The sequence below is a fragment of the Copidosoma floridanum genome, unplaced genomic scaffold (assembly GCF_036245765.1).
Source record: "Copidosoma floridanum isolate Cflo_tuat_1 unplaced genomic scaffold, Cflo_Japanese_pri ptg000020l, whole genome shotgun sequence".
Taxonomy (NCBI): domain Eukaryota; kingdom Metazoa; phylum Arthropoda; class Insecta; order Hymenoptera; family Encyrtidae; genus Copidosoma; species Copidosoma floridanum.
The window spans coordinates 3,150,234-3,167,137 of record NW_028321897.1 but is presented as its reverse complement, the minus strand read 5'-3'; the positions used below and the strand labels follow the sequence as shown (position 1 = coordinate 3,167,137).

The window sequence follows — 16,904 nt, the reverse complement described above, 5'->3', positions numbered from 1 at the left end:
TTATATTTTAAGAATCGATAGAAGATAAGAAAAGTTATTATACTCACATTGAACAAGTATCAATTTATAAGGTTTTCATTGTAAAATACAATGTAGTGTAGACAAATTTAAAAAAAATAAACAACCATTTCATTAACTAAGGTTTATTTATTTTATACAGAATATAACACTTTTGAACATTCGACGTTCGTTTATATCTCAGTACTTACATGCATAATCACAGTCTAACAAAATTATTGCATACTGTTAATTTTCATACTCTTGATGTATTTGTGTAATTTTAATAATTAAAAATATTTATGTTCTAATTGTGTATGAACAAATTTGAAATCTTTATCAAACATATCGAAAATCCTGAGCTAGGATAACTTATTTTAAATAATAATAATCCCAAGTTTTTTTATTTAAGCAATCAACTTTTTTGTTGTACAAACTTAATGTTAAACTTGTTGTTAAACTTCATTAAAAAAATGCTGATTTCGGTAAATAATGTTATTTCTTGTATTGTACAAAAACTAATTCATTATCTATTAACCCTGTTACACTTTTCCATAGTCTAAATTTCTAACAGTATAGAATTTTATTGTAAATAATTCTAGAGTGACTTTTTATCATAATATCGTTACATCTACTTTAACCATGTGATATACTTATATTTTTCTCTTCTGTTATCAATCATTACATATAACATCAAACTTTGATATTTATTAGATTTAGATGGATGACACGAACTTTTGTATTTAATATTTTAACAAAATAATTTTATTTTAACGAAATTTCTACAAAATTATATTAAAATATGTGCTCACTGCTGTCGAAATTACTAATATTAAAAACTTGCCGCAAACAGCACAGAAAATGTCCACTTCTTATCTCCTATCCACAAAATTAGTTGCGGATGGTTTATAATTGATTTAATGGATCTACCACAAGCAGTAATAATTATTTGGATCAGCGCCATCTAGCGGTTGTGATTTTTTTGGCCAAAAATTGCTTCTGAAATTCTGAAGGAGAGCTTTGGGCAGTTTAGCCCCAGAGCCATTTAATTATTTATAAACCAGCCGCAACTTATCAAAAAGATACAAAATAAATAGTTAACGATGTGTGTGCTGTTTGCGGCAAGTTTGCTGTTTATCTTCTGTCCGAAAGTATAAATATTAAAAAAGTCGATATTCGGGTGAAAGATAAATTGCAAACTTGCCGCAAACAGCACAGACATCGTTAGCTATTTATTTTGTATCTATTTGATAAGTTGCGGCTGGTTTGTAAGTAATTCAATGGCTCTAGGGCTAAACTGCCTAAAGCTCTCCTTCAGAATTTCAGAAGCAATTTTTGGCCAAAAAAATCACGACTGCTAGATGGCGCTGATCCAAATAATTATTCCTACTTATAGTAGATCCATTAAATTAATTATAAACCAGCCGCAACTAATTTTATAGATAGGAGATAAGAAGTGGACATTTTCTGTGCTATTCGCGGCAAGTTTTCAATTTATATTTTACCCGAAAATCTTCTTCTAAAAGTATAGTTATTCTCTACTTACATGGTTTAATAAAATCGACCGTATAAAATTAACAGCGCTCGGAGACAAAATATTTTTTCCGAGGATGCAAGGTTCAAGGGGGCTCCTTCACGAAAGTCCCCAAACAGAGATATATATAACTTCAGTTCGGAACTTCATTGGAATCGCCAAAGATATTATAAACTTTATTAGACACTCCCCTAAACGCTTGGCTCAATTCCAAAAACTACAATCAGAAGATGATATAAATTTAAAACCTTACTCTCCAACAAGGTAAATCCTAAAATTTTAATCAAATAAAATATCCACTTATATTTTCATTTACCACAAAGTACTTTCTTTTATATTTAAACAATACAATCAATACTTGTAGGTGGTGTATGAAAGTTTCATCCTTAAGAACACTGAGATCAGATGCTAATTATAATGCCGCTATAGACTTTTTCGATGATTTGATTCACGATAAATGTGTGGATAGTAAAGTTTCTTTAAAAGCAGCTGGATTTCGTAAAAGCTTAGAATCATTTGAGTTTTTTCTTTTCCTAAATATTATTATCAATATTTTTTACCCAATTGAACATCTCAATGCAGAACTTCAAAAGCATGATTTGTGTATTAATTTATCTCACGAAAAAGTTAATAACATCAAAACTATTTTAAAAGAAATGCGTGGTCATGAAAAGTTCGAAAATTTATGGAAAAGAATTGTAACAGACAGCCAAAAACTTGATCTTAATGAGCCAAAAATCGAAGTCCGAAGACGTAAGAACAAAAAATACGATTCATCGACAGAAGAGACTAATTTTAATGAACCCAGAGATTTCTATCGAAAAATTTATTATGAAGTTTTGGATACGGTGTTATTGTGTTAATGTCTGTTAATGAACGTTATAGCAATGAAACAATGAATTTTCTAAATGAATGCGAGAATTTCATAATCGGACGAGATGCGAATTTGAAGAAAATCGTTGAATTTTTTAACGGTGAAGACTCTGATGAAGAGTACCTTGATATTGAAAGACTTGAATTACATAAGAATTTTTTTTTCGATGTTTTAACTAATGATAAAAATCAATTCAACGATTCAAAACAACACGCGAAAAAAAGGAAAACCAATGATAAACCAGACAGTAAATCATATGAGGTAAAAAAAGATTTTAATACTAAATCGTTGGAAGATGTTTTAAAATTTTTAAAAGAAAAACCAGAAATTCATCAATTTATACCAGAATATATAAAACTGATTAAGCTGCTGCTTGTTATTCCCGGTTCATCCTGCACGTGTGAAAGATCTTTCTCTCTTTTAAGACGTCTCAAAACGTGGTTGAGGTCGACTATGACACAGACAAGATTAAATAGCTTGGCTATTTTAAATATGTACAAAGAAGAGGCTAATTGCTTAGATTTAAACGAAATAATAAATGAATTTATATGTAGGAGTCATGAAAGAAAATGTACATTCTTTATTAAATAAACGCTGTAAAATACTTAAATTTTGCTGAATTATTTATAATTATTAATAAGATATGATATTTTAAAGCTGATGTACCTCCTTTTTCTTTTGCTATATATATATATATATATATATATATATGTATATATTTTCCCCACCCAGAAAAATTATTCTCCGCCGCCCCTGCCCACATTGTCGGGTATTCGGAAATTTATCTCGTAATTTATCTCTTACTGCTGCTCTGTGAAAATCTTTGATAATACTTTTAACATTGAGATAGCTCTGGAAGTATTTGAAACTTTTTGTTCTCACAGAAATACACTGAGAGAAAAAAATAATAAAAATTGTAGAGAAATTCCAGCAAAAATTACCATTCCGCACAGCAGATCAAATGTAAGCTGGCAAAAAAGGGAAAAGTTATCAACTGATCCTTTTAAGGTTTACTGTTCTAGCATAGTAATCTTGACTGTTCCAACCATAATTCTAACTATTAAAACAATAATTTTTACTGTTAAAATGACAATGTTCACTGTTAAAAATATATCTTTTTCTTTTGTTTCAGCTTGTATTCGATTTACTGGTGGAATGGTAATTTTTGCTAGAATTTCTCTATAATTTTTTTTCTTTCTCAGTGTATTATAACATAAGTATTGTCACGGAATTCGCGAGAATAAAGAGTTCGTTCGTACGAAATGCAAATTGATGGTCATCCATGCCAGTTTCTCGAATCTTCATGAAAATCCAATCCAAACGAGAGGCGTCATTGTAAAAGTCGCAATAACTCCTCGTCATCTTACTTCACTCAAACAATAAAAAAAAAATCATACGCGCAATGCCCGACTTTTAAGCACTGCGTAATTATTTGATAACACGTAAGGGGAAGTAAAAGTATGTTTCAAAAAGCAGATGCGTATATAAATAGCATTGCGCAAGAAAAAAAAAAAAAAAAAAAAAAGTGAATCATCGTCGTTTAGCGGCAAGTCAACGAAAAAATTCCCATACTGCGTCTTTGTCGGTTTTTGTCAGAGAACCGCCGCGTGAACGCGCGAGCAAACATATTATATACTTATACATCAGTACCCCAGCCACCAAAGTTCCAACGAGCAAACAGCTCCCGAACGGGTATATACGTCATTTGGAAGTAATTTGCCGAGCGCGTGTATAATAACCTCGACCGAATTTTACGTATTACGTGTGTGTGCTTATACAGTCTCGAAGCACCGAATCATCCGGATTGTATATTTCGCCGATTACCTCGCTTGTACGTGCTCTCATTCGTTCATCTCTCGGGTTTCTGGCTTTTTTCACTCGAAGCAGCGGCGATGCGGGAAAAAAAATAGGATTTCTCCGTTTTGCGTTTGAAAAATGGTTCATTATACGATGATGAGGATGATTCTATGTTGGTGTTGTTGTCGGTGTTGGTCAGGATGCTTTCTAAATTTAGAACTGTGAAAAACCATCACTGATTGAAACAACAAGTACAGGGAAACAGCGAAAATCTTTTTTTTTTTTTTTTTTTCATCCAGTATGCCAGTAAATGGAATCAGAATACAAATAAATCTTCTTTAAATTGATAGTATTCCATCATTTCCATATTTGAGCATTGCAGTAAAAAATACACATGCTGTTGTTATATATCCAATTTTTGAATATGTGTTTTTTTTTCATTTGCTATTTTATGGTACATCATAAATTTATTAGTTTGGCTCTTCAGTACCACTTTGTAACCTTCATTTTTGTAATGAAAACGTTCATCGTTTCACGTAACTGTGCAACTGATACTTTTTAAACCATGGTTTTTTTCATTAATTTAAATTTAATTTCCATAAAACGGAGCAGATAACGCGAGACGATGGTCAAAAATTTTTGTACTCCAAGAAAAACCTGCACTCGACGGTTGACATTAATTTTCAGTCCCATGACCAACAAAGCCGAACAAAAAGTCTTTTTCCCTTGTACGCCGCGAAATATAATTAAACGTCCGCGATGAGTGATGTCAGAGCTTGATTTATCCGCGGCAAAAAAGATCGCTCGGATCAAGCCAGTGAAATAACACGTGAGATTTACTCTGCCGACAAGTATGATTGAAACAGTCTCTCCTCTCACCTCCCACCCCGTGTTAACATGAAAATACTTTGCTGGGCGAGATTGAAAAGTATACGGAGAACAAAAAAAAAAAAAAAAATGGTTAAAGGAACAGCTTCTGCGGGTCAAGGGAAAATTCTCTCGCAAGGGCTACTTGGTGTATTTTTGATGTGGGTCAAGCGTAAGTTTGCTTCCTTCCTTTCTTTTTGATGCAAAATCAAGCTTCTTCTTGGCCATCACTTCCCGGCCTTTGCACAAACGCACACGCACTTGATCTTCGCGTTTCATTTTGATGAAGAAAGACATCTTGTCTTACCAAAAGGACACCCGCACGATTTCCGCTCTTCTCGTGTAATTCATTTTCCCATTTTTTTTTTTTTTTTTTTCATCATAAACAAGCACCTAAAGGTCGACTCCACGGTTCCCTTGTGCATTTATGTGTTTATATTGTATATTCTCCTCGGGTTTTTCTTGATACTCGATTCAAAAAGTGATTGTGCTCGCATGTGGTGGTATATCATACACGTCACGTGGTGGGCGCGAGATAATTGGGGGAGCACATTCACAAAAAGAGGAGCGGAGGAAGACGATGACCTGCGGCGTGGAAATATTTTTTTTTTCTTCAATCGTACGTGGCCGTCATTTAATTTGAATGCCGAGTATAGTGATTTGTTTTTAACTTTCACCTAATTTTTTCATCGTTAGCAATGGTAATTTGAAACAAATTAGGAAAAAAAAGGATTTTTTTCATTGTGCATTCTATTTGGACGATTTTTTTTTGTCCATAGTTTTGATAGACTTTAATTTGTATTCCTCGTGACGAAAAAGTTCAGCGGAGGAAGAAGAAACAGAAAAGGTCAACGGGTCGAGGTTGAAAAATGCCGTCCTACGATATCCACGGCACATCCAAGGATCGTCGGGTCCTCGTTTGCGGTCAACTGTTAGTTGGCCTCTTCAAAGCCTGCAGTATTTCATCAAGTTTTTATCGAGCGTGAAATAGCTCTTTCTAAATGTTTAAAATCAGTTCATGCGTGAACAGAAAAATTGTATGCAAAATTGAACGGATTGTATACACAATAGATGTAAATCATATTTTACGCGAATTTTATATTAAAAGTACACAAATTTTGGGTTATTTGATATTTAATTAGTGTAATTTAGTAACGCACATAAAATGTTCAACTAACGGATCGTAAAAATTTTAAGGGAACATAAGGTGAATGTTCCAAATATCGATCTTTTTTTTTTTTTTTTTTTTTTTTTTTTTTTTTTTTTTTTTTACAAAGTCACCTTCTTATTCGTTAAAAATATATCTGAGGCCCGTAAAAAGAAAAATAAAGTGACCGATAATTGGGACATTTCGCCTGCTTGAGTGAGCGATAATTGGGATATTTACCTTACATCCGTAAGTTATATAAGGTACGTTCTCCATTGGAATAAAGAAATATGTTAGTATAATTTATGTTTACTATTCAAGTGTTTGAAAAACACAGATCAAGCTTGTATACGTAGTTTTTGCAGTGATTCTTCTTATTGGATTAGCTGTTACAGTTGGATGACTGTAATGACTTTTGAATTCTAATAAAAATATACTAGCCGAGACATTTTTTTTTATGCGCTAAAATCGATGAATCAAATTTTTCAAGCAAGACATTGCAAGATACCAACAAATAATCAGTCTAGCTTTGATAACGAAGCGCAGTAATATTATAGAGGTGTTATTTATGATCTAAGCTGAGATCAAATAAATTACTCGGATGGATAATTTTAATATCTGATAGAAAAATTTTTCTATTGGTACAGGCCTTGTGTATCGACACAAAAGCAAATTGTGATTGTTTTCTTACTGATCGCGGCTAAAATGGCTCAAAAAAACGTGTACATATTGTGTAGGTATGTAGACGTGCGCAAAATTTACTCAAATCTCGCCTTCACCTAATCGTGTGTAAATTTAATTTTAGAAAGGCAGATGAGCAAGATTTTCCATGCTTTAATTCCTCATTACTGGGAAGAAGAGAAATTTTGTGGCTTCTAAATATATATTTTCATCGTATTTACTGAAATGTGGAGAGAAAAAAACACATCGGTTATCAAGTGCAACTATATTTCAGTTTTTACGGTATGAGTAGGATAACTTTTTTTTCCCCACTAACTGTCAATAGCGTATGTTATTGTTTAATTAATCTTTAAAAAATACGCTTTTTTTTCGATTAACTTAAAATGAATAAAATCTATTTTGGCCCTTATAGAAAAAAGAAGCACAATAATTATATAACCTTCCAAATACGACTCATACAGTAAAATAATTGATGTGCAAAACCGGAAAATTGAAAAAAAAGATGATAAACCTTGTTAGATCGAATTTGATGTTGTAGTTATTGCAAAAACAATATTTATGTTAACAACAATCGACACTTAGCGATTTGAAGGACGTAATTAGATTGGTTTTTCTGAGAGATACCAGATACGAAAATTTTAAGGCGCACGCGTACGTTTCTGCTCCGTGCACGAGAGAGCGGCCGGCTAAAAATGTCTCCGGCTCTTGGAGTATGAATATTCAAATCCATACAGTGATATTTCTTACTCTGTATAATAATTATTTTTATTTTTAGTTACTTTTTTCATATATTATACATATTATGGCAACTATTGTTCAAAATTTTTAACTTTTTAAAAGACAATTTTAATACATTGAATATATTTACTTTTCGAATGTCATTTATATTTAGAAAGCTGTATCATGTTGAATAATTTTCATGATGTAATTTGTTATAAAATTTCATTAAAAGAGAAGTACAATAAAGATTATGTTTAAACATAAAAAAAAAAAAAAACAATCTTAATAATTTTACAGACTTAGCAATTATTTCATCACCACAATATGGATTCGATATTTATATTCACGTGTTCGGCCATGGCATTCAATAAATTGAACCTTAAAAAAGAGCCGGAGACATTTTGAGCCGACCGCTAGCTATACCGCGTACACACATACCATGTACGCGGCTGAAAATTGTCATATCTCCGAGAAAAATTAAATTCATTACATCCTTTAAGTCGCTAACTGTTTGTTTTCAATGTACTATAACTGTGAGTAATAATTACAGAAATTTTATTTATGTATCTACAATTAAAATTCTTATAAACTAATTACTTACTCGTTTTCATAGAAAAATGTAATTCTAAAGTGATCGAGCACTTTTCAGAACATTATTTGGGAATACTTTCACAAATTAAACTCCTTACATTCACTTGTTTACGAGTTTCAGATTCGGCGGTAGAAAATATATAAAAAACGCCGATTCGTTCTCGTGGAAGTCAATGGGCCACGAAAACCCCCTAAGCTGCCGTACAAACGCCAGAACCACCACCACCGAAGAATGCACAAACGATGAATAGTAAAAAAATTTTGCTCTATGATTCGAATGACGGTAATTTTAGTGTCATCCTTATCAAACGACGCTTTCGTTCTATTCAAAGAAATAGTGTAAAATTATTTATTTAATTATGTTACAAGTTATACAAATGTTTAAAAATAATCAGAGCAATGTTGATTGTATGAAGTACACATAACATAACTAATATGTTCAAAAAAATCCACAACTAAATAAATTAGAACCTTTCTGTTTTTTTTTTTCACACTCTTTTGGTACCATAGTAGATTAAATCACAAAAATAGAGAAGTAAAGCACTAATAAAGAATTAAGTCTGACACAAATCAGGAATCTTTAGTTTGTGACCAAACAGATTATCAAAGACGTTCCATAAGGCAAGCATAAATAAAGGTGCAGCACGACATGGTTGAATCAGTTGCCTAGTAGCTTTTATAATATTGTCTGATAAATACTTTATTGACGATACGTCACTGTTGTCGTAATTTCTGTTGATGCTTTTAATAAAATCGTCATAATTGTCAAGCAAATCTTCCTCAAATTCACATGTCTTCTTGACATCTGGAATGTCTTTATAATCCTAAAATTATAGTTTGACTTTTACTCATGTCACAAATTAAAGGTACTAAGTAAAGATAATAGAATTCAAAAAAATTAATTTTTGCATAGCACTTTTTCAATTGTACTATTTTACCTACTATGAGCATAAAAATATACATACTTTGTGACCTAAAATGAGTGGCCAATCTTCTTTACAAGCAATACAATTGCACAAAAAATTGAAACCATCCTGCAAACTCGACTGTCTGGTTGTCTTGGGTGCGCCAAAGAAGCAAAAGGAATACGAATCAAATAACTAAAGAAAAAAAAAACTTGATGCAATAAACTCACATTTTTTGTAATAAAATGGGAAGAATACAAAAAAGTCTACTTGTTAGTTATTATTTTTTGTGTAAAAAAAGGAGAAAATGATACGTCTCATGCTTTCAATAATCAAAGAAAAACCAAAATATTTATTTTTTCTGTTCTTTTCAAATAGGAATTGGGATGGTCTAATACTCTTAACATGTTAGAGGCTTAACTATAATAAATACTCATTTTATAAAAAAAAAAAAAGTTATTACCTGCGTATTTTTTGGAATTGGTTGTAAAGCGTACACGAGTTGCTGCATATCTTCTGTGTAACACTTTCTTACATTCGGAAAACAGCTATGGTTAATCAAACTGGACAATCCTGCCATACAAACTCCCCTCTCACAACATCGAGTTTCCATGCAAGTTTTGTTGCTGTTGGAAAATCGGCATTGGCTGCTTCCTTCGTTTACCTTTAAAAAATGGATCATGCGCAATATGCAAAATGCCTTTACAACGATTATAATATAATTTTAACTCACGCATTGAGTGTTGATATCACATATCCTCAGAAACCGCAACAACAGTGAGCCAACAAATACGGCATCTTTATTGCTTAATAGATCATTGTTGGTTTTAAACTTAGCATCAAACAACGTACTGCCTTTGGCTATCCAAATCAAAGTAAGCACAGATTGATCTGCTAGAGATTCCATAACACTGGGTGAAACATCTTTGGACAAACTATAAAAGCCGTGGAACATGTCGTTTGGAAACTTCCCGTTTACGAAACCTTTGAGAGGACCCACTAAAATCATAAATTTCAGTAAGATTTAAATTATTACTTATTCTTTTGTTTTTTTTGTTTTTTGTTTTTCATGTATTCATGACAAGAAAAAACAAGCAGACCTAAATATATGTGGGATGCCTTACCTGCACAACTGTCAATTTTATGTAGTTCTTGTCTCAACTTTGCAATGCTCCCAGCTTGTCTGATCGACATGACAACCAACCTCAAGGCAAGTTGTTTGTAATAGTCTCCATTTTCGTTGTTCAAGGTAATGTAAAGACCTATACCACACTCAATATCGTGATACTTTTGCAAGGCTTCTTGCTTACATTCTTCCGAACAAAATATACACCAGCTACAATTGTCGCACGGGATTCCAGTCCAGGCAGTTTTCAAGCAGTGACCGCAAAAGGCATATCGATTATTCATATTGATAGCTCTGACATAAGGTTTCAGAGACATTATTATTTCACCCGGTTTGATATCACGCTTTGCTATCAAATGTCTGCCATATTTCTTATTGTATCTTGGATAGACAATATCAGCAGGATCTTTAGCTGCTAATAAAATTTCTTGGACTTGTGTTTTGCACTGATGTGTGTTCCTACGACTAATGAGTATATCGGCATAATTGATAGTTCTTCCTGTATATAAATATTTTGGTTTTCTATTTACATTTCATCAAGCACTGACAATAATTTAAGCAAGGGTATAAATATGGTGGACAAGTAACACCATATTATCTTTACACAAATATTTTGAAACAGGTGTAAACTTTGTTTAATCAACCATTATTTTTTTGATGCCAATAATAAGACATGAGCATTGACATCATAAGTTCCTAATATGATATGAGTTTTAAAAAATTGTGAGGAATTCGGTTTTTAACCAGTTTACAGCAAGATTTTTTATTAAAATTAGGTATCTTTGAAACAGATTTTTTTACCAATGACATCGTGATTATTCCTTGTGATGGAAAGTTATGACATTTGTGTGACATATGTACAAGAGACAAATGGCAAAGCCAAGGAAAGGCTCAAGGACAAAAAGTAGACTAAATAAAAAGAATCAATAATACAAGTATTGAAACAATTGATGATAAGAAGAAACACTCAAATGTAGAATAGAATTCAATAGTAATATAATAAAAACAAAAAACCATATTACAATAGTATGACTAAGTAACAAATACAGTTAAAATTTTAATGTTGCAATGGCATTTTGAAAAAAGTTCAAAGAATTCATAAGTTTCTTGAGTAATACCTCAAATTTCAATGATACTTTGATGGCTTTAGATGTACATTATTACTTCAGCATATTAAATCATGAAAAATTTTTGTATGGCAAAAACATGTGTTTTACTTTGTTGTTAATAGGTTGTAATGAAAACGAATTGTCAGAAAGTAATGAATTTGTTTACCTTTTTAGACAATCCTGAGACATCTCAATACCACAATCCATCACGTTTCTCTCGATGCAGCTGCAAGTTTGTTTTTCATTTTCCTTTATGGCACTAAGGCACTTTTCCTTGCGATTGAGCAGTTTATCTCTCAAAGTATCCAACTTGGTGATCTTCAAAGCTCTATTAGCATCTATGATGCTCTCTTTGAATTTTCCTATGTGGAAAAGCAAAGCAGACCTGTTACCATAACTGGATGCTAGTATTTCCAAATTTTCATTATCTTTGCAAGGGACCAGTGCAATGCTTTTTGTATAAAACTTCCAGATCATCTCGTGTTCACTAGACGTGTGTTTTTTTTTTACAAACAATTTGTTTCCCTTCTGTCTTTGAAAAATGGATGCCTCAGCATTTTTAGATGGCAGGGTGACAAAGGTTGATAAAACGTCATTGACCTTGTGTGTACTTAAAATTTCTTTTACCAACTTCGTTTCTTCTTCCATGTCTGAAGAGGTACAAGGTACTGAAAATAATATACCAACTGACAAGTGTAGCACGTTACCTTTAACATATGGACATGGAATAAGTAAAAAATTAAACAATTTAATGGACAAATTAAATATAAGATGAGAGTCAGGAACATTTTCTAATGAAAAAAAGACAAATACCTGCACTGAATTAACCGAAATGTACACTTTTAAGTTTACAGTGTTGCACTGTTTAATGATAAAAGAAGCGGTATATTTTAGGTTATGACGAGTCTTGCTCTAAAAATGAATGCTTTCGAAAATAAACCCTAAAACCAAAATGGCAAAAAGAAGGAGTAAAAGTTTTCGCTTTGTTCATATTTAAAAATTTAATGAGCGATACCTATAGTACAGTGGTGAAGAGAGAGAAAATAATGATGCAAATGTTTGCTGAATTTGATCTACACTTTGCGTACCCTACTAGACGAATTGGACGTGTAATGCGACATCGGCACCACAATCGGCAAACTACATGGACCTGCGCTTGGGGAAACCTGGACCTGGAGCCGTACCATATAACTTTTTCCGCTTCGCGGAATCATAATGTTATAACATAGGCCCGCGAAGCGGTATAAGTTATATGGTACGGACCCTGGACCAATCGCCCGACCGATTGATGGCGCCGACCGGCAACAGTACTTCCTACAACCTACAAGTGAGTCGCGGGACAGTGCGGCGGAAAAGGTCGTACACGGTGGTGATTGGTTCCGCCATTTTTAACGCCATTCCTCCCACTATCTTCCAGTAGTTCCAGTACATATATATGTGTAGACAGTTCTGGGCCTATAAGGGTGCCTGTACAGTCTGTACACGGGAGAACTGCACTATAGCAGGTTCAGGGGCCGTACCATATAACTACTTTTCTTTACATCGGCCTATGTTATAACATAGGCCCGCGAAGCTAAAAAAAGTTATATGGTACGGCTCCAGGTCAGATCACCATTTGAAGTGTTAAGCGACTAGTAGCGCTGCCCTGAGGGTTCGATTTGGAACTATATGTTTCCCCAAAGTATGCGTTCAAATCGTCGCGGTAGTACTGATGAGTTTCCAAACAAGTCAGTCGACTTCAAACACAAACATACTAATTTTACTTCTTTGGACGATTGTGCCTCGATAGCACAGTAAAAAATGTGGTTGGCGTTGGCCACATTTTCACCTTCCACGTATTTGCGTGAACCTTCACCCACATAATCCATTAAATCGGTTAAGGAAATAAAAAAACTCATTTTCTACGTCGTTGCTACCGCGACGATTTGAACGCATACTTTGGGGAAACATATAGTTCCAAATCGAACCCTCAGGGCGGCGCTACTAGTCGCTTAACACTTCGAATAAGCCCGTGCGAGTGCGAGAGAAAGAACATATATAATCTAGCATCTTTCTTGCACTTGTACGGGCTTATGCCATAATGGCGATCTGACCTGAACTAGTGATAGTAGTGATGAGCTTCGAGCTTCGAGGGAGTAAGCGGACAAAGCCATTAGACCTGTATATCTATACATGGTGGACGCAAGTCTGAGTTGATCTTATGGATGATGCAAACAATCAGCATTCAGCAGCGGTCCCATAGGTATTTCCTCACTCCCTCGAAGCTCACTAACCTAGTAACCTGAACCTGCAAGTGCATTAAGGTTATCTACATTTCAATTGGTTCAGCTCTGAAAGCATACAACTTCAAAAAAAGAGAGAAAATTCTGTTTTTGTCTCAACTGTAAGATATTATTGAGCAAAATTATACTTCCTGTTTATTGAACATTCGTTTTCCCTTAAATAAATATCAACTTCATCGTTCTAATATTAATAAATAATAATTTACTTGATTTAAAAGACTTTGCTCCTATCTTTGCAATACGATGTGGCTTTGTTTACATTAAGTCATTTGGTCATTTCTGCAGGTGGCCGTGAGGGGGCAGCACAGGTGGTTACACATAGTGGACGTGGAACAGGAAAAGCGCGATTGTAGAATGGGCTTGTGGAGTGGTGATGTGAAATGTTATTAGACCAGAAAAATGGGGGGTTTGCTAACAAAAAAAAATGCCAACTGAGATATTTTGACGGATTTAGTTCGTCTTCGTACTTATTAATAATGAACCTAAAATTCAACAGCTGAACTTTTGCAGGTTTTTTTTTATTCGCCGGTAAAGTTGCGAAAATGTATTTTGCAATTACAATTTTTTTCTTGGCTATTTAGAAAAAAATGTTTCAATAAGAACTTGTAGATATTAAAAAGATCTACAAAATGAAACTAGTTGATTTCAAATTGGTTATTTATTTTACTTATTTGTTATTTTTTTTTTTACAAAATGCAAAAAACCGCTAAAAATCAATGGGCATGTTCGATTATCCATCGTTCGTTCGTTCGCACTCCATTAGATCTAATGCTTAAGGAACGTACGGTTCACCGAACGCTTAATTTTTTCTTACGTTCCTAAAGTATTGATTCTAATAGAGAGCGAACGAACGAACGATGAATAACCGAACGTGCCCAATGTTTTTCAACTAACGTTTTAAACAAAAATTTTCATATTTAGAAGACCCAAATTTTAGTAGACTGTAGACTTCAACGTGCAGTATTAGTGTTATTTTTTGGAATTTTTTCCTTGCAATTTTTTTTGCAAAAATTCATTTTTCCCTTAAAAAAACACTTAGCAATTTCATTATTACCTCTTAGGTAGGTATAGTACACTGAAAAAAAATTTCGTTCTAACAAAAAAACTTTTTTTGAATCGAATAAATTATTTTGAAGAATACAAACAACAAAATTTTTTTTTGGAATTAATAAACAGATTTATCTAAATCATATAAATTTATATTTTGCCCTAATAAATATTTAATTGCAGAAACTATCACTCATTTTTGAAAGTACTAAATATTTAACTGATACCATAATGTATTATTTGCTTTAACTATATCTAATAATGATTTGAGCAAGAATGTATTAAAATTTAAAAAATACTTATTTTTTTTGAAAACACATCAAATATTGTTACATAAATATTTATTTATTATAAAAAAAGAGTTATTCAATACTGATAAATATTTATTAATTCTGCATTAATATTTTTTAAATTAACATATCAATTTACTTGGAATTAAAAAAAGATTTATTTCAATCAATAAACACATATTTAAGTCTAAAACGCTTGTACTTAAAATTAACAAAGTGTATATTTAGGATAGCAACAAACAGGGGTAATACTTACAAAAAAAATATTTAATTGAATCAAGTAATAAGTTTTTTAGTGTTTAGTCGAAGTAAATAAATATTTATTTTGACCAACTTAATATGCGGATCTTCTCAATACCAGTACTTATTTGATCGAACTAAAAAGTTTCTTTGTTTGTATTCATAAAAATGATGTGTTTTAATCAAATAATTATTTATTTGGATCTATACAAATAAATATTTCATCAGTTTGAGTACACCATTAGTTGACCAAAAAAAGTGTATATTTAGGATAGCAACAAACAGGGGTAATACTTAAAAAAAAAATATTTAATCGAATCAAGTAATAAGTTTTTTAGTGTTTAGTCGAAGTAAATAAATATTTTCTTATCTTAAATATGAAATTATTTCACTTAAATATTTGACTATGTAATAAATCGTATTGTCTCACCAATTATCTATTTAATCAATGCTAATAAATAAAATGTAATTCAAATAAACATTTATTCGGTTCAAATAACTTGAATTCAAATAAATACATTTATTTCAATTGACGAAATTTTTTTTTCAGTGTAGAATGTTGTATTTGGGCTCATTCTTTTCCTTAAGAGTTGTACTTACAGTCCTTTTTTTTATAGCTAATCGATTTTTGCAACTAGTCTTGCAAATTATAGTGTAAAAAAGTGCCAAGTTGCAAAATGAAATAACTCAATAAATATAAATTTTTGGACCTCAGGCGTTTTGGAGGGTCGGGTATGCCCTAGGTAGGAAAAATAGGATTCGCCACATAAGTGCCATCGCTCCGCGGCTACCCTACGGGAGACGACGGCCCTTATCCGACGAAAACTACTATTGTTTATGTAAACACATATATTTTGAAACTTCTGCCATTCGATTGGTGGAATTTTTCTCTCAATTTATAAATAGGAAAAGCTGGCATCAGGTTCTACGAGAACTGAGAAGTTATTTAAAAAACATCGATTTTTAGCGGTGTTTTGCATTTTGTACAAAAACAAAAAAAAACCAGTTTGAACTCAACTGGTCTCATATTGTAGATATTTTTAATATTCACAAGTTCTTCTTGAAATATTTGTAATAAACCTTTAACTTGTGATACCAGGATGTATGTATAGGTTGCAATAAACTTTTATACATCGCAGTTGTGTTGATAATTTCAAGAACAACCACATTTTGAGGTTCATTAAGTATTTAACCAGTCCAAAACTAAAATAGGAGAAGGCTGTAGAGTAGAAAAATGTGGTTGTCACTAATTTAGCACGTTTACACGTGTATGTAATTACGAGTGTGTAAAATCTGTTACAGAAACGTTGCACTTTCTGAAGCTTTTTTATGTCAATCGTTGAAGGAAAAAATTGTTTAGTTCAATTAAATAGAATTAATAGGCTACGAAGCATCGATTTTACGTTTAAAAATGGACACTACGGTTATGTAAAAGACGTCACGCTTCGTACGTGTACTGTAATACATACTCTTGGATTTACGGTGTTGCTTATTTAAAGATTACTAAGGTTTCGTTTAAGTAAAAAACAAATTCTTAAAATCGAAACAAAAACTTACCTCGTGAGGACTAAATATTTAGTTGTTGGATTGAGTCTCCACTGGTTCGATCGGGGTTCGATAATGGAAGTTGTCCGACTTTGTAAGTAAAACGGTACGTTAACACAATAGGTCTATTCTACCGCTGGTAGAAGCATGAG

The 16,904-nt window shown here is 32.5% G+C and overlaps 1 protein-coding gene across 2 annotated transcripts; it reads right to left on the bottom strand.

The window, feature by feature from the left end:
* Positions 1-8,608: 8,608 nt before the first annotated feature.
* LOC149374307 (protein-lysine N-methyltransferase SMYD4-like) lies at positions 8,609-16,904 on the bottom strand. Of its 2 annotated transcripts, none has more exons than XM_089593877.1 (7): positions 16,765-16,904; positions 11,515-12,016; positions 10,238-10,704; positions 9,847-10,112; positions 9,577-9,777; positions 9,174-9,308; positions 8,609-9,032 (listed from the first exon to the last, which is right to left on the bottom strand). In XM_089593877.1, the coding sequence occupies exons 2-7, from the start codon at positions 11,994-11,996 to the stop codon at positions 8,763-8,765; spliced, it is 1,821 nt and encodes a 606-aa protein (XP_089450003.1). In that variant the 5' UTR covers positions 11,997-12,016; positions 16,765-16,904; the 3' UTR covers positions 8,609-8,762. The 2 variants fall into 2 exon arrangements, with proteins under 2 accessions (XP_089450003.1, XP_089450004.1); XM_089593878.1 differs by lacking the exon at positions 16,765-16,904 and adding an exon at positions 12,162-12,193 and having other exon boundaries at positions 11,515-12,055.